Source organism: Sinohyriopsis cumingii, unplaced genomic scaffold (assembly GCF_028554795.1).
Source record: "Sinohyriopsis cumingii isolate HCF-2022 unplaced genomic scaffold, ASM2855479v2 utg001831l, whole genome shotgun sequence".
Taxonomy (NCBI): Eukaryota; Metazoa; Mollusca; class Bivalvia; order Unionida; family Unionidae; genus Sinohyriopsis; species Sinohyriopsis cumingii.
In genome coordinates this window covers 300,885-319,709 of record NW_028316065.1, presented here as the reverse complement: position 1 = coordinate 319,709, position 18,825 = coordinate 300,885, and the positions used below count along the sequence as shown (strand labels likewise).

The 18,825-nt window shown below is 34.0% G+C and overlaps 1 protein-coding gene across 5 annotated transcripts in view; it reads left to right on the top strand.

Annotated features, from left to right (window-relative positions):
- LOC149771466 (uncharacterized) overlaps positions 1–9,804 on the top strand; it is a 142,219-nt gene extending 132,415 nt beyond the window's left edge. For all 5 annotated transcript variants that reach the window (XM_089948403.1, XM_089948406.1, XM_089948407.1 and 2 more), the window contains 4 exons: positions 3,210–3,291; positions 5,198–5,312; positions 7,391–7,543; positions 8,412–9,804. In XM_089948403.1, the coding sequence (XP_089804529.1) occupies positions 3,210–3,291; positions 5,198–5,312; positions 7,391–7,543; positions 8,412–8,765 (704 nt within the window). In that variant the 3' untranslated portion in view covers positions 8,766–9,804. The remainder of the gene's footprint in view (positions 1–3,209; positions 3,292–5,197; positions 5,313–7,390; positions 7,544–8,411) is intronic.
- Positions 9,805–18,825: the final 9,021 nt, after the last annotated feature.

The window sequence follows — 18,825 nt, the reverse complement described above, 5'->3', positions numbered from 1 at the left end:
ATAAACAGGTACATATAAGCAAGTACATATGGTAAAAATCATTAACTACCGGATGTCTTTATGATAGAATAATAAGCATATATACCTGCTGAAGATTTACATTTTCATATATGCATGTAATGACATTCATTTCCATTTACCTCCTAGAATGAAAAAAAAAAAAGAAGAATACAATGTTTCATGTCCATATCTAATTTTATTACATCATTTGCAAGCCGTTTAGTTCAGGGGAAGAAATATATGCGTGTGTTGAAATCCAGAGTTGAATAATATGTAGGTATTTTAAACAGATTTACACTGAAGTAGTTGATAAAAGTCTAAAGGAATATTGTTCAGGATTGGAAGTGAATATTAAAGGCTGAATGTCTGATACATTTTGAATTGATAAACTGATGATATATGCAGTATAAATGAAATGCTGTATTTTACTGGGAGTATAATGACAAATATAATTATGAGTAAGCGTGATCATAATAATTGTATGAAGGCATGCTTTTTGTATGAATTCATAATTAATTGTTTGCATTGCTTAATGACATGCTTTACAACTTTTATTCTGCATTTGCATTCTGAATTCTTTTATAAAATCCTCATAAAATCTTTATTTTCTCTATGACTGTTCTTCTTTTTTTAATTTTGGATCAGACTTTTAAGTTCACGCTGGGACAGTTTTTACTACAATGTTTTCTTTTGGCCAGCAGGGCTTGAACTTATATTGGTTTCAAAAGATAAGTTATTAGATATAAATTTCTTTAAAAGGGAATTCAAAATTCAAGTATCAGTAAAAAAATATATCTTCAGTTTATGCTCTTGTATCCATTATAGATCATAGCTCATTGAACAGCAGTCATGCTGCCCTCAGTCAAAATACAAAAGCTGTTAAAAGATGCCTATTTTCCCATTAATTACAGGATACAAGTATAAAATTAATTTATCATGATTATATCATTATCTCCTGTAATTTGTAAACATAGTTTACCTAATGTGTAAGTTCTCAAAACAAATGTTTGAATAATGTATATACTCACTTAAAAGTCCAGTCCAACTATAGTACACACACACACACACACACACACACACACACACACATGCAGTGTCACACTGGTCTATGAGAACCATTGTCCTGTTTTGTGACTGTTAGAATTTTATATGTCAGTAAATTTGGAGGAAAAACATTATCTTGGTGTGTATATGAACCCATGGCATCTGGTTTTGAAGGTGACCCTGTAGACTTCACCAAAGATAATTTTTGATGGTGTTATGTGAATTTTAAGTCAGTCTCCAAATGATTAAACTGATATTGTTTGAGTGATTATACCCTCATGGGGCTCTTGGCAGAACTGATATTGTCTGAGTTTGTACCCTCATGGGGCTCTTGGCAGAACTGATATTGTTTGAGTGATTGTACCATCATGGGGCTCTTGGCAGAACTGACATTTGAACAGTTTTTAAAGATGCTGACATATTGACTATTAAAAGAGGTAATCTCTCAGCATTACATCAGCAGTGTTGATAAAGTAATAAAAGTTGTTGTTTGGGTGGTGAATGCTCACCTAGATGTCTTTTGGAATTCAACAGATGTGCAGGCTTTGAGTATTACATCAGGTACTGATTTACATAAATCTCAGTACCTTCTGTGATATTCTTGATCTGTACACCATCTCATCTGGTCTTTTTGGTATCATGGTTTTGTCATATTTATTGTCCACACTACATTTGTAGGCTTGGAGGCTAAAAAGTCCTGTAACTTTTCAGCATCAGTCACACATATATACTTGCTTTGTTTGAGAAAAGTCACCTGCCATTGTACTCCTATTGAAACAGTGATAGGTACAAGATATGCCATGCCTTGCCTTTTGATCTTGAGCAATTTGAAAATGCATATTAAAAAGTGGAATTGAATCCTTTCATAAATATAACAGTTTTCAAATTGCAAACATACAGTTGAGTGAAATACTATGAATACAGGTGGATACATATCCATCTGCATTCAGCATAGACACAGATCTTTCACCACATAATGTGACGACAGATCTGGGTCTAAAAATTTATTAGGATTAAAATGTTGAACAAACAACTTTGACCCTAATGATTCAGTGTATTATTTGAGAGAGTCTGATATGACTTAAAAGTAGCTTTTAAAACTTAATGTGATACAAACGTGATATAGAGTACAGTATTTCTCGTGGTAAGGTCAGTAGACCAGCCTTATATAACTCTGAAAATGTTGAGACAAGCTTATTATTAGATAAATCTTTTGTTACTAATTTCCCCCCAAAAAATTTAAAAATCTGGGGGGGGGGGGTTTATTATAAATCATGGGTCCATCTTTGAATAAATATTATAATTCCACATTTGTTTTCAGATTAACAGTAATGTTTTTTCCCTTTGCAAAGGGAACACTTGATGGTGAAATTACACATTTATGTAAAGAGTTTGATGAATGGATACGTTTGAGATTTTACTTAGTTTTCTGGCCTGCACTGTATAGGGAGACGTAGGTATAAATATTTCAATAGCTTTATTGTCATTTGCACATTGTCAGCTTGTTTTTTGTTTTTTTTGCATTTATCTCCATGTGTCAAAACCTGTTGCATGGAGTCATGAAACTTAATGAATGCATTCATTTAAAGGTACATAAATTATAAGCATGAAAAGTATGTTGCAGTGTATACCTTTTCAGCTTATAAGTTAGGTCTGTGTTAAGCTTAGCTTAGACCATGCACAGGAGGAGTAGACAAGACATAGTATTGTACAAAAATTCATGTTTTGAAAACTATTTTAACCACATCATGATAGTTTCATAGAAGTGGCTCTTCTTAACAAAATTAGCTTCATACAGTTTTTTTGTTCTTTTTATTCCATCATACTTGCACACTGTGACTCATGCGATATATGCATGTATTAAAAAAACAATTTACCTTAAGGGTATTTCAGCGTAGGGAAGTCTGGGGCAATTAAGATTTAGATCTACAATTTCTTAAACTGTCCTTATATAATTATCATAGATGTATTAGCCTCAGTATTAGATTGGTTAGACATATATATGTTTATTGAAACATAATTTTATCTACGATAACCAGGCATGTGGCCCCTTGCATCCCCACCTTAATCTAGCACTGACGATACACTTGACAGTAATGTAACTGAAGTTTAAAGAAAAGGAAAATTACAGAATATATTCCACGTTGAATAAATTTCTTTTTCAGTCCAGCTGCGAGAAAATATCGTAAAGGCTGCTGAGGAAGAAATCCGCAAACTTAGAAGTAGCAGTGAGGCAAAAGTAGAAAAGTATGTTTTCCATAGGAAAAAGGAATGAAAACTGAAAAGAGTTGCCACTATGGTTGGTGATCTTTGAATAAGATTGGCACACATTCAGTCTTAGCAATGACAGTAGTATGGTTCAAGGGATATGATGTGCTCTCTGCTATACTACTTACAGAATGATTTATTGGCTGTGGGTTTTCAAGATAACATTATTCATGTTGTCTCTTATGTCCATGTATATGTTTTAAATGTAATGCTTTACACATATTTTGAGGTGTGACAAGGTTTAAAATTTGTATTAGCATTATTTTATTTTCCTACATAACAAAATTATAATTCCAAATTCAATGGCAGGCAAGTTTTATTATCTTCTTTAAAAGTTATTTCACACTATAGATAATTAAGTAGTTGGAAACTCAGCTCTTAGAATCTAGAGGAACTGTTTGACAGAGTAAATGTAATAATAGAGAAGTTCGCAGTCAACCAGTATTCAACCCTATTTAATGATTTCCCAGACTGCCATAAATTTTCCTCTATCAAGTAGTTTTAGTGTCTTAATTTTAAGATTCCTTATAGCACTATTGAATAACAATTATCTTAACAGGGTTGCGTATAAAAAAATTAAAATTCTAGTGTATTCATTGTAAAAAAAATTTAATTTAATTTTCATTGTTATTTTTTAAACTGTTATGTACATCCTTGATGGAAGACTGGTATTGTTATACAAAAAATAATTTGGAATAAGAGGAAATGTCAGGAGTAAATAAGTTTTACACTTGATACATTTTCATGAGCAAGATCAAAGAGATGCTTTCTCCACTGATTTTAATGAATCAGGAATGAACCATGAGCAACGGGAATAAGATACATGATAAGACTTCTTTTTTTCAGTGTTATTTGTCCGTACATCTAAATTAAAATATAGATATGATATGTTCGAGTATACAGATACATTTACAACAATATACTGTGCCCTGCATCGTTAAGAATGAAATTATATAGCACATTTAAAGAGTAATTTGTTCCATCTACTTACTTGAGAATTTAAATGAATATCAGAGTTCCACAGAGAATTCAAGATACAGTTCTTGCTATTAGATATTCTTGTCATCATTTTTAACACATACTTTCTCATTACTTCATCAAAAATGAATACGTTAGTAGTTACAATCATGTTAGATGCACTGTTCCATCTTGGAAGGCCTAATAGAAAAGAAAGACTATTATTATAACCATTTACTAGTTTTCATACATTCACTAAAGTTTGTCCACAGAGGAGCAAAATACATTGTGCAGCAATATGATTTTTATAATCCAATTTTGATATTTAATTAACAGTTCCTAAATTTACATAGAGGCATGTTTGTTTCATCAGATCGTCATCATCTGACTGATTGGATTTTAAAATGTGACCCAAACATGTACAACTGATGACATACGTATGACATGACCATTAAGATGTACTGGGGGAGGAGATGGTAATTTGAAAGAAGTTGACTGAAAGACCCTGCATACTGATTTTTGTGTATTATAGACAAATATCATTCTCTAATGCGTTATCATTCACATATCTTTAATAATTTCATTAAACCTTTCATAGAAGGACGTATCAATGACATGTCATTATCAAAACTGAAATCGTTAAGAAATGACAGGTTTGGTGGCAGATGTAAGCCCATGTGACCCTGATCCAGTTTACGATTTAACTCGACTATATATAAATTAAATAACAAAGGGAAAAGAATACCTCACTGACTCACCCCAGTGGTTACATGGAAAGAGCTGTATATTACACTTCCCCAGCAGACATAGTAAAACTGTTTGACATACCAGTTAACTAAAGTATGAACTATGTAGATGGGTATTTATTTATTTACCTTATACAGTGCTCTGTAATATTGAAATTAAAAAATTTTCTTCCAATTTTCAGAATTGTTATTAAAAACCTTTTACTTGGGTACTTTACCACACCACAGAACAAGCGGTCGGAAGTATTGCATGCCATTGGAGGGGTGCTTAGTTTCTCTCCCGAGGATTTCCATAAGGTAAGGCTAAGAGTGGAGTAATATTTCTCAGTCTGTACCCATGAAGTCAGTTTACATCAACTCATATATCAGGTTTTTTTTTTTCTTATGCCTCACTCTCCTTTTATCTGGTCCAGTGGCCTAAATGGTTAAAGCATCTGCCTCAAATGCAGGAGGTTGCAGTTCGAATCCTGGCCAAGTCATATCAGAGACTTATAAATATGGTACTAGCTGCTGCCTCACATGTTGCTCAGTATTAAGAGGTTAGTTTTAGGTCTATTGGGCCTGGTGTCAGGATAATGTGACTGGGTGGGACATCATGCTACATGTCTGTGGCATGATGCCCCATGACTAGACATCACTATAAACTGCCAAAACTGCAGACATTGAAGCGATATGACTAAAAAATTGTTAAAGCTCTACTAAATATCCAAATCCCATGCACATACACATACACCTTTATCTGCAGAGTCCCTTGAGTTTTACATATATCTACCTGTCTGTGAGTCAACAGTTTTATTACCAATCATTAGCTTTTCAAGCACCTGATGGATTTCAACCAGATTTAGCATGAGGCTCATTATTCAGAAGTTCACTGTCAGATTCAGTACACATCTTTTTGTATCAGAAGTTTAAGTTACCATCCCTTCTCCGATTTTAAACTCTGCTTTTGCATTATGAATGTTTTTCTACTCAGTACCTTTTGAAGGACTTCATTGATTGAAGGGAAATTTTATTTGAGGCTTAATATTGAAGTCCTAGGTCATGTGCAGTTTATGTTAGAATTTGACAGATATTGACCCTCAAAAGTAATGGCTCTGCATCTCATATTTGGACCAAATGTTTTGGATAGCTTGTACTTGAGGTGAGAAATAATCCTTTTGATTTTAGGGTTTAAAAAAAATCAGATTTTACAGTCGCTTTGACTGAAGGGAAAATTGGTTTCTGCACAGTAATATTAGTTAACACATGTTGACCATAGTTCTTCATCCCAGATCTGGATCATAGTTCTTCATCACAGATCTGGACCAAATGTTCTGGAGACCTTGCTCTTGGGGTAAGGAAGAAGCCTTTTGATTTGGGTGGACAAATGTCAAGCTCACTGTAACTATAACTTATGCACAAACATCTTCACTTTTAACCATGTACCTATGCAGCGGAAATTCCAGTACATATTGGCACCATCTTTACAAGTTATTATGAGTAATTTTCTGTTGGTATTAATGGGATAAGACTGGTGGTATTTTCTCCTTGGTACAAACTGAAATTTAAATTAGCTGACCTGTTCAAAATAACAAAGTTCAGGTTGTCGAGGATTGTGATTTTCAGAAGACTAAAAAGGTTTTTCTATTTTAAGCATGACGAAATGGTCTTTAATTTTTCAATGCATCTTATGCTTCCTTTACACAGACTGGGATAGAACGTAATATTATGTGTTCTTTTTATATCAAGAGTCTGCTGTGTATTCAAAATGTACAATACACATTAAAAATACATACATGGCGTCTGTCAGAATTTTATCTCATAATCTGTTCATATTGGACAATAGATTGGGAGTGGGGTGGATGGAGTGAAAGAGCTTTATTTTTATATTTTTGATCCAGACTTTTTGAAGATATATTGTAAATGGCTTGTCCATCCATGTAAGACAGTCTGAGAGGGTGATAATGTTGGGTAAAATCTTTCATAAGCATAACTAGATGACAACAAAGTTTGGGAACCTGGATGCTTGGGTTGGGGTTGTGGAGAGATTGTTGTTGTTTTGGGTTTGCTGGGGTTGGGGTGGTGGAGAGATTGTTGTTATTTTGGGTTTAATGCCATTTTTCAGCACATGATAGGCTATACATGGTGGCCAGTATAATTGGTGAAGGAAGAACCCAGTAAACCCTGGTAAGAACCACGAATCCCATGGGAAGCTGGCAAGCTTTCTCACGTACCCACATTGGCCAAGCCAGAGCTTACACAAACCGACTCTGACAGAGGTGAGATGGCAGTGATCAGGAAAGGTATATGATTTAGACAACCTGGTACCCGTGGCCCCAGTGGAGAGATTTGAGGCGGCTTTCATCTTAATTCTTCCTCTTTTTTTTTTTTTGCAGATTGATGATCACACTGGCCGAAGATGGATTCCAGATTTTCTCAGATTTGGTCCTTCCAAGCCTCAAATTCAGCCCCCACCCATGTCCCCGGTTAGAAGTACAATTAGTTCCCCTATCACCTTTTCAACACCCTCAGCTCAAGATAGGAATAAGGTATGGTGGATGTTCATAAATTTATTGAAAAACAGAAAAAGAAAGTTAAATTTTCCAACAGTGAATGTCAGCTTCCTCCAAATTTTACATGACATCTGTTGTATTTGAAATTTAAAAAATAAGAAAAGAGGAAGATAACAAAATTGTACTGTCCGGAATGGGGAATATAACATTTTAACTTGGTAATCTTCCAATAAAAGATAGTTGCAACCCAGGAAAGGCACTTTCAACATTGAGTGTCTACAGATGCAGTTTAGAACTTTTATCATTTTTATATAAATTCTTTCAGTGTCAGAGTAACTTTGGAATGTATTTTTTTTTTTGAAATGCATTCCCTGAGTACCAAGTATGTTTAATTGGAGTAATCCTAAATTGTGATGCTATAAGTTTTAAACATTCTTTTCTAACCGATCTTCATGGACATTCAAATGTACACAACTCATGTGTATGTTCTTTTTGCTAAACTTATTATCATGAAAGTCAGTTCTTGTTAGATGAAGAAATTAAGAAAAAGAAAATAAAAAGAATGCGGCGCAGTACAAGTCTTGACCGTACTTTTGATACAGTCGTGTTCAGAAGCCACAGCTTTGGTGTAGTTACTTTTTACAGGGATCATGTAGAGTACGGAAATGCATGTATAAGACAGTTGATTAGTTTCTCCTATTTTTATGCCAAATATTGGGTATATATAAGCATTTTTTAGGTTACAATAGCATGCCACATTTTTGTGTACATATGTTTATAATGCAGTTTGCTATAACCATTAAGTTCCAGTTCATCAATCATAATCAGCTTGTTTTGTCATTGATAACTAGTAATTAACAGCAGTAGCAGTAATAGGAATGATGTTCATCTTTCTTTTCTGTAGTCTTTTTCAGAGATGTTTGTGAGGTTCTTGGAGAGAGAATCCTCCCCTCCTCCTCCTACAGTTCGTCTGCCAGCTGAAGAAATGGTCAGAGATGTCCAGAAACAAAAAGAGACCCATAAACCAGCCTTTAACCCTTTCACTGCCCCACGACATGTTTCGTTGCCAGCACAAGTGTCAGAGAGCAGTCGCTCAAGAGATTCTCATATTTTAATGGGATCTGTTTCAGTTGGCAACCCCTTGCAGACATTTGCAAGTATTTCAAATATCGGCCCTCAGTTGACCCCTCCAAGTTCAGGGCGGACTACCCCAGCGACATCAAGTGCAATTCTGAAGGATGTTCTTAATGCAAGATAGTGTAATCCAACTGCATTTTAAATATAAGGGCATATGTTTTGCATGTTTCTCACACTACATTTCTTAATTTCATTTGTTTTCATTTTATTACTTCTACATTAAAAGATTCTGATTTAGAGGACATGGATTTAAATTTGCATACGTGTCATGAATAAAATGCATGGATTTTGTTATTGTACAATAAATCTCATTGTTCTTGTGGAATTGAAAAATTAATAGAGCACACTGTTGGTTTATGATACATTTATTTCAGAAGGTTTCTTAATAAAGTATTATGTATTACTGTAACAAATATTAATGGTAAAAGTTTAATGGTTAATATTGAGGTTTGCTAATGTTTTTTGCATCACATTTTCTTCTCATATTGACTGTAATAAAACTAAAATTTCTTTATATTTAGATTGGCAAAAATCACATTGGGTGATGCAGAAAACTAGAAGTTGTTAGTTCAAAATACCAAAAAGGGAACTACTTGCATATTCATTTGCCCAACTGGTGCATTTTGCCAATATTTGTTAAAATAAAATTAAGGCCAGTTACAAAAGAGTAGACAAAAAAAATTAGCAAATTTCATGTAGAAGGGGAAAACAGAATATAACCAATCAATTATATGTATATTGCATGTAAATATCTAAAACCAAGAATATATTCTTAATGTGAAATTATTTACCAATGGGATATGAGAAATATTAAAAAATTATTAATTATGTCATTCTTGAATGGGAATAAAAGGAAATAACCAAAAAATTTAGATCATTTTGGTTTTATTAGTATTCTTATTATTATCATTATTAATTTTATTATTAATATTATTGTTATTATTTAGTATACTAGATGTTTATTCCACACAAATTATTGCCCCATCATATGTTGATATTTATTTATAATGTCTGAGAACTTGTCCAGTGATGATATTTGTACAACGATTTTGATTCATTTGGATTTAGTATGAGAGAATATTTTTCTCATTAAATATTTGTATATCACATGATCTGTGATATGGATGGTGCAGATGAGGAGAAATAAAATTTGGAAACAATTTAATGTGTTGTTTTTTTTTCCTCATTCAAGCTCAGCATTCTGAAGAACACTCCAATGGCCTAGTGATTATAGCATCTGTCTTGGATGTGGGAGGTCACGGGTTCAAACCCTGGCTGAGTCATACCAAATACTTAATAAAATGGTACTGGTCAGCCAGGTGTCATGATAATGTGACTGCATGGAACCTGAAGCTACATGTCAGCAGCATGATGCCCCATTGCTAGACATCTCTATAACTGTCACTGTAGATATCATAGTGATATGACTGATTTTTTTTAAAGCTACATTAAAAATCCAAATCACACACATACAGCACTCTGAAGCACAGAAAAGTTTATGCTTTATCTCAGATGATGTGCTCTAGGTCTCATGCAGAATAATTTATCACACGATCATTCATTATTCTTGTTCCTATACAGAATTTTTCTAAACTACTTATAAAAACAATGTATTTAGAGTTCACATTTTACTCGCTCACTTCAAATGCCACTGCACAGAGTCAAGATTAATTAACAAACATGTGGTAGACCAGAAGAGCCAATGGGATGATCTGTTGTCCATTGTCATTAAGCACAAGATGGTAATTTCTACTAATCCTAAACTCCTTGGAACATTGCCCGAAACTTAACACACACATTCATCCCAAGGTCAAGTTGGTTGCAAATGAAAATGGGGCTGCATTGATGTCCAGTAGTCCACCATAATGGTCATCAACATATTGTGGCTAATTCTGAAGAGATGATCATGACAACAAGGGATTTTCACTAAAAGTCTTATGTTATCTAGTTGGACCTAAATGAAAATGTTGCCTTGTCTCCATAACAGTCTACATCAACATCTTGTTATTACTCCTCTTGAACAGAAAGTCACGTTTGAAAACTTGTCCAGTCATGACATTTGTTAATTGATTTGGATTCAATACAACACTGCACAGAGTCAAGAATAATTGTCAGTCCCATGGGAGACAGAAGACTTAATGGGATGATCTGTTCTTTATTAGCACAAGATTGTTATTGGTATTTATCCTAAACTCCATGGAACATTGCCCTTAAACTTTACATACACATTCATCCCATGGTCAGGTTGGTTCTAACTAAAAATGGTGCTGCTTTGATAGCCAGTATAGCCACCACAGTGATTAGCATAATACTGAAAGGAAGCTCAGATCAACATGGGGTTTTCACCAGAAAAAAATCTCGTTGGTCCTAAATTAAAATGGTGCTATCTAACATCTTATATAGCTGCCATATTGAAAATCATTGTTTTTGGTATTTTTCCTAAGGTTACATTCAGCGGTTGTGTACTTTGCATAGTTTGATTTTTAAAGAAAAAAATAGTTTCCCAGCTTTTCTATTCTAGTTATTAAAAAGGTCCTAGATTTTCTATTCTATTTATTTAAAAAGTCCTTTTATATGGTAGGTATTGTTCAACTAACTTTAAATTCGCACTATTTGTGGTGTGTGATTGTTACATGTAATTTGGGTCAGCCTTTACAGCTTGGCCTTACTTCAGATATGCACCTCTCTTAAGACTGCTAGCAATGCTTGGTCATCTTCTCTCTTATGACTTCAGAGATAAATTGAGGGAAAATAGCTGACTTTTTTTTAGTGTTTTTTTTATATTTTATATTATGATTAATTTATTCCACTTTCAGATGTTAGTATTGTCTGTTCTGGCAAAATTCAATTTCCTTATTTTAATACCTGCTTAAGTTTGTGCTGTCCAAAACTTTAAGTTATTGGCGATGGAACTTCAGCAAAGTTAGTGGAGGACTTGTATGCTGTGTAAAAAAAAGCAGTCTATTAATTTTGGGGTCAAAAGGTCAAGGTTTTTGACTGAAGAGAAAATGTGCTTGCATTTAAAAAAACCTTATTCTAGGACATGTACTGTGGTTTGTAAGAGTCCAGTTGGTTTTGAGATTTAAGGTCATGGTTAATATAACTCAAAGGAAAATGGGTTTTGTAAAATAACTTTTGTTCTAGGGTAAATATCTCTACGACTCTGTGTGTGGCTTGCACTTACAGTAATAAAGGAACTTAAAGGTTTTGGAGTCTGAAGGTAAAAAACCATGGTGAAGTTTTGTATTATTTAAAAAAAATGATTTCTGTACATTAGTGTGTTAAGTAATTGCATAGAGAACTATTTAACATAGCTTGGGCATATAATGTGCTATTCGTTGTTCTCTTGTTTCATACAAAATCTGATCTCATTTACAACACCCGTTTGACTTGAAAGTAATAAGTTTTGATCTTAAATCAAGGCTTGCACCATCCAATTATACCATCCTGATGGAAGCATCAAATTTATGCAAATTTCTTGATTAATATTCTGTTTCAAATTAGGCTATAGTGACCTTCTTTTCATGTAGTTGTTTTTAATTACTAATTTTCATTACATATGGCGGCCTTCAGTTATACTATTTAGGTACTGTAAACCTTAGATCAGTTGTAATCACTCTAGACTCTAGCCATTTTATGGTAGCTTGCATGAAAAGGCTACATTTCACATAAAACAATAGTGTCACAAATGGTACATTGTATCTTGTCAACAAAAGGGGAATAAATGCTCAGTACTTATCCAATAATGAAATACAAAGACCAAATTTAATTTTAAATCAATGACCTTGACCCCATAAATTACCATGAAACCGACAGACCATGTAACTACTGACCCTTAGATCATTAGGGCTCTTCCTGAGAGTAAGGGAAATAAATGTACTAAATTCTGTTGAATTCTGTTATGTAGAACTTGAGTCATAATCAAGAAATTATATGCAACGGCCTAAATGTACTTGTAGGCATGGTGACATTGACAGTTTGACACCAAAATGAAGACATTTCTTACTGAGGCTAAGGGCAGCACATGTATTGAATTTCATTGGAATGTGTATTCTAAAACTTGTGTCACCATCTGGAAATGAAATGCATAGGCAAAATCTATTTTAAACTTGTGACCTTGACCGTGGAGTTACTGACCATAAAATCAACAGACTTCTTCCTTTGGCAAAGGGGAACACAAATACCAAATTGTGTTGAAAACTACACTAGAAGTTATTTTTTGGAAATGGACTGCATAGGGAAAATCTATTTTTTACCAATAGTAACCTTTTTAGCTATTAATTGTTCAGATCATGTCCGATATTTTTCAGCAATAACAAGATTTTCAAATTAGGGGGCTATGCTGGCTGTAGGAAAGGATAACTGGAAGTCTTTGGGTGAAAATCCTATTGTAAATATGACTAATATTTTGCAAGTTATGTTCATTCCTTTGATCCTGTTTAATATATTACCAGAACTTTTTAAGCTATCAATATTTTCAGTACTTTGATTACTGTAGGCATTGTATTAACCCATACATATTCTTTGATAGTCATTGTTTGATTTGTACCCTTTCTACACTTAGATATGCTGATAAATCTATTTAAAAGCCTCACAGTTGGATGTATTACACGCCCCGGAAATCAATCAAAACTGCTCTACATTCTATGAATTCCATACTTTCTGCAGGGTACCATTTATTGTTTGTGGTGGCTACAAACCAAGGACTTAACAACCTAGTGTAAAATTATCCATCAGTGGAAACAATAGAACCACTTTGTTATTTTTCACAAAATCTTTGAAAACTGGTAGTAAAAATAAATGGATTCCCAGAATCAATTTAAAGTCAGCCACATCAATGAACTCAGTATTGTCAATGGCCAATAAAGGTTTACTATATAAGATTCAATAGGCTGGCTTGTCCAACCTGTAGAAGAGGCAACTAGAATATAAGAGACTGCTGTTGACACATGAACCTATAATACCATATTTATTAAAAGACAGACCCTTGCCTTATGATAAGCCAAACCCATATTTCTGCAAATTTATGGAAAATACGGACTCTATGTTTTTACCCTTTAAACCTACTCCCTATTTTCTGACAAATTTAGGATGCTAGCACCCATGGTCTTATGTAGAAACAATGGGCTTGCCATGCTTTCCCCAAGATTATGAGGAAAAGAAAATCTGGAAAAAACATTTGACATGATGGTTATTTAATTCAACTGGATTTGAAAAAACGAATGCTAGCAATACAGGATTATTTCACCGTGATTTTGAAAGACGAGAACACACAAATGAGCTTTGATCCAAAAGGGACACTGATGGTAGTAAATATAATATAAACTTTATACAAAACAAAAACCAGATCCAGTCAACTTTTTATTTATAAACATGTATATCTGGCTAGAGGGACAGTATGCTGCAAATGAGGAATTTTGGTTAATTGTCTTAGTGATTCAGTGGTAACTGAAAGGAAACAACAGTGTTGTACAAAATGTCACACCTGGCTGTGAAACTCCATGACAGAACAGTATGGATAACCCTTGAGTAAAGTTTCTTCAGCAAAAACTGGATTGTTCAACATAAGTTGGTGACGCCAGGGGCAACCATGTGGACTTCACTCAATGGTTTTAGTTTCAAAATGCATCATTTAGAATTACAATTATTTTCTTGTGTTGAAAAGGTGGAATGGAACAAAGTGAATGCTTAAAGAGAACAGACGAGTAGTAGCTGTTGATCTCCAAAGGATAATTAAGTAGGGAAGCTGACAGTTCAATGAATTGACAACAGTCATATCAACACTACTCAGTAAGAAAGGTACGTGGACAGATGTAAAATACACTGGCAAGAAACAGTATGAAAATATTGCACAGATCAATTCAAAGCAATAGTTTAAAGCTGAAACAATCATGTCACACCTGGCAAATCTCACAGCAAACTGCACCAGGCAAGCTTTGAATTTTTCTACATGAAGCACCAAAGAAGAGACTTGTGGAGTTAATTGGGCAGAGTGGACAATACCTGCATATGGAGCCGCAAAGGGCTGATACAAGGCATGTTGGGATGCTGATGATCAGAGCTCAATAAGTCTGACTTGGAGGATTGCTTATTATCTAAACAGCAGCTGATACACCATACATGCACTGAAGCTGGTATTCAGTATGAGGGCATGCTAGTTTGGAACAGGGAAGTATTGCGAGAGAAAAAACTGCATGACAGTGGAATGGGGGGCAAAACCATGCCAAAACAGCACTGTATGCAAGAAATATTCAAAGTATGACGTGCGAAAAGTAGGTGGTATTTTTGTTTTCAGAATAAAGTAAAGTAAACAGCATCTGCATCAAATAAAAAAAAACGACTACCAACATGCCAAGTTGAGGTTTGAAAATAAACCGTACAGATAAAGTGCTTGAATCATGTAACAATCTTTCTCAGGGCTGTTTCATTTAAATACACATGGTTGTTGTTGTGGGGTTTAACGCCATTTTTCAGCACATGGTAGGCTATACATGGTGGCCAGTATTAATGGTGGAGGAAGAACCTGGGGAAAACCCCGGAAAGAACCACCGACCCACGAGAAGCTACTGGCAAGCTTTCTCACATACCCACATTGGCTGAATCCAAGACTCAAACCACCGCAGACAGAGGTGAGATGGCAGTGATCCGTAATGAAGAGCGCTTTAGACCACTTGGAAATATACATGGTACCCAAGGAAGACAGTTTTTTAAAATTATATACCATGGTACTTTGATGTCAAAAAGTTCATATTAAAATGATCAGAAAATTCTTAATTGCATCTATGGGTGGGTACCCCACATTAAAATTACCTTGCCAGGGTCCCAGGAATGTTTTACTGCAACAGCCTTCAGCAAGAAAACAATATATATGTACTGAATGAAATATAAAAATGAAAACAAATGTACTGCATCTATAAACAGATATCCTCATGCTATCATAATTTAAAAATAATCAATTGTTAATTAAGGAAGATGAGTATTGCGTATATTTGCTAATAATAAATTTAAAATGAACTACAGGTACATGGTGGCTATGCTTGTCAGTGCACTCTGATTATCTCATTTGCATATTAAAACTAAGCCTGTAATTACTGGAAAGATCCACATTATTTTAAATTGTCCAATCTTGATTATGGATATAATTTATAGTGGTCAGGATCATTAAATCATGTGAAATGAAATGCTCAATTCATAATAATATTTATTTAAAAAATCTGCTCAACTCTGCAAAGCTTTCTACCTGTACATCTACTGTATGCATGATTTAATCTTATAATACTGGCAAAAAATGATTAGCAATAATGACAAATCATCTCCATATATTCAGCTATAACAATGTCCAAAAGATACCCTCAAATTGTATCATTTTATTTCAATCTTTATAAAATATTACATAAAGGACAAAAAGGGACTGTGAAAATAAATTGTTCTAATAGTGTTATATCCAGAGTTATTTTACTCTGAGAGAAATAAAATAGCACTGTTCTCATGATTTTTCAAATTATAACCAGCCGCCTGCTTCTTTCAACAAGCCCTGCCTTGACATGTTAACCTCATGTATCTGTCTAACACAGATTCAATGCAGTCTCCAGCTGTAAGAAATCTTTCTGACCTAAATACATAAAATTTTATCAAGTTCAAGTAAAGAAAATGTCAGTGTCACCAGATTTCTGAGATTTAAATAACAGTTACTAACAATAAAGGACTTTAAATAATCAAAACCAGTGCAAGCAAAATCAATCTCTCTCTCTCTCTCAATTATTAATCATTATTTAATAGCAATATTATGTACAAGATACCTCAATATAAGGTGACTTCACCAACAAGACAGTGCACTTTTATGGCTCCCATGAACAACATTACAATGACAGGACAGAGTACAGATGTATAATTTTGGCACAGCAGATACAACCACAAGGCACTGTACAGCTATCAAAACAAACATGATACGTGCTGACTGTTCAGTGTACATGATAGAATTATATCACACACCAAATTTTACCAACAGAAGTTTTCAAGTTCAGTCAGTTTTAGACACCTGATTGGCCAATTTTAGGTCAGAATTTAATTTTAGTCCAGCAATTTCCTAGCTTACAGAATTCAAGTCCAGACTTGAATACTGTTAGTGAAATCAAGGCCAGACCTGGATGCCTAATAAAGGCAACAGTTTAATATGGTTGTCCCTCACTATAGTGAAAGCCAAACCAGGCCTGGATGCCTAATAAAGGCAACAGTTTAATATGGTTGTCCCTCACTATAGTGAAGCCAGACCAGGCCTGTATGCCTAATAAAAACTACAGTTTAAATTAATACTACAGTGTTCCCTCACTATATGGCACATCAGTACTTCTACTTTTAAATTGTCTGTATTTTAATTAGGTTCAGTATTCTGAGTGTTTAAATTCATAAAAAAAATTTGCATGATTTGCATAACTGTCCATCCTGGCATCATCTCTGGGTATAGCTATGAATTCCATTCTAACGTACCCCAGTAGAAGATGACCTCACCTGTAACATGGTACTTTTATGGCTTTCCTGAATGTCATTATAGAGAGGGAGCACTACACATGACATTTTACAAACATCTTGTATTTTCAGCATTACATGTATCACATCGAATCATGAAATTACAAAAAGAGAAAAGAATTTTATTTGAGGTGACTTAATGTACTCTATCATCAATTATGCAAGGCTATTAAAATATTTCATCAAAAAATTGCATATCTTGTAATAAACTAAAACTTCTATCTTTGCAAACTTACCAGAAATGAATGAAATGGCAGCTTACAGAATACTTTCAAGCTTTGGTGGTGAGGCTTGCATGCACAGAAACCATTCATTTCATCAATTTTGTATGAAATCGGCACTTGGGTAAGATCCTCCAGTTAGGGCTGTTTCATTTAAATGTATGTTAAAACGATAAGAATATTCTAAATTGCACATATTGATAAAAGTGCCTTCTCTGGTATGTTTTACTGGAAAAGCCTTTAGAACCTGACTGCTTGAAAGCAATTTCTGTCCACTGCCTTTGTTTCCTGCATACTGCATAATTTTTCTTCCTCACATTCGATAGACAGAGCGTGATTGAAACAGAAATGACAAAAGCAGCAAAATTAGGTTTTAACACTTTCCAAGCAAAATATGGTTTTAACACCCTTTTCTTGCAAATGCTTTATTACAATTAAAAGTATGTTAACATACACAATCTTAATCTCGCAGTAGACTTGTGCATTAAGCTGCATTTGTAAGAAAACCTATGAGTTTATACATGTACGTCCTAAGTAAACAGTGTGTACTATGAATGAACACTTTTATGCCATTAGGAAGAATTTAGGTCATAAACTTCTGTAAATGACATTAAAAGTTTAAATGACCACTGCAAATAAGTTTTGTGAGGAAAATGCTCGAGAATGGATCTTACAAAGAGGTTTGCAAAGTCTCAGAACTCAATTACTTCATTTATAAGCCTCTTGTTTTATGCAGGAACACATGTACTAATGTCTCATTCAATAGATCAAGATCATAGTTCAGTGGAACATAATTTTTAATGGCATTTACTGAACCTTTTAGTGATGTCATGACTCTAATTATATTTAGGTATTAAAATGATGACACAAGCCTATGAAATGCAGTGCTGTTGTTTTGTATGAAACTAATATTGAAGACACCACTGAGCTTTTCCAGAAATATTGTTCAAACTGAATTGTCTATATAATACTGCCATCCCTCCATCGATTTCACTACATTTGGTAAATCTTTCAAATCACTGTACTGTTTGCACAGCTTGCAAGAGAAAACACTTGTTTTGTTCATAGTGACAATGACTTGTCCATGTAGGTCACTGCCTAATTTAAATGATTTAGAATCACAATTCTACATTCAATCTACATTACTGCATATTGGCATTTACTAACAGCTGTACCCTACAAGGAGTTCTGCACTATTTCTTTAGAGTTTGAAAAGAAACATAACAAATGAGGATTCTGCCAAGGTTTATAAAGATGTGCACTGGTGACAAATTCATGTTGACAGCATAACATAATACAACTTAACATGTACATTAAACAACTACAGTTATATACCATATCACTAAGAACTATAGGAGCTGTTTTACATTATAAAAATTAGGACATGGTGCTGCTATCAAAATGACAAAATGTAAAATTATATAAATACCAACA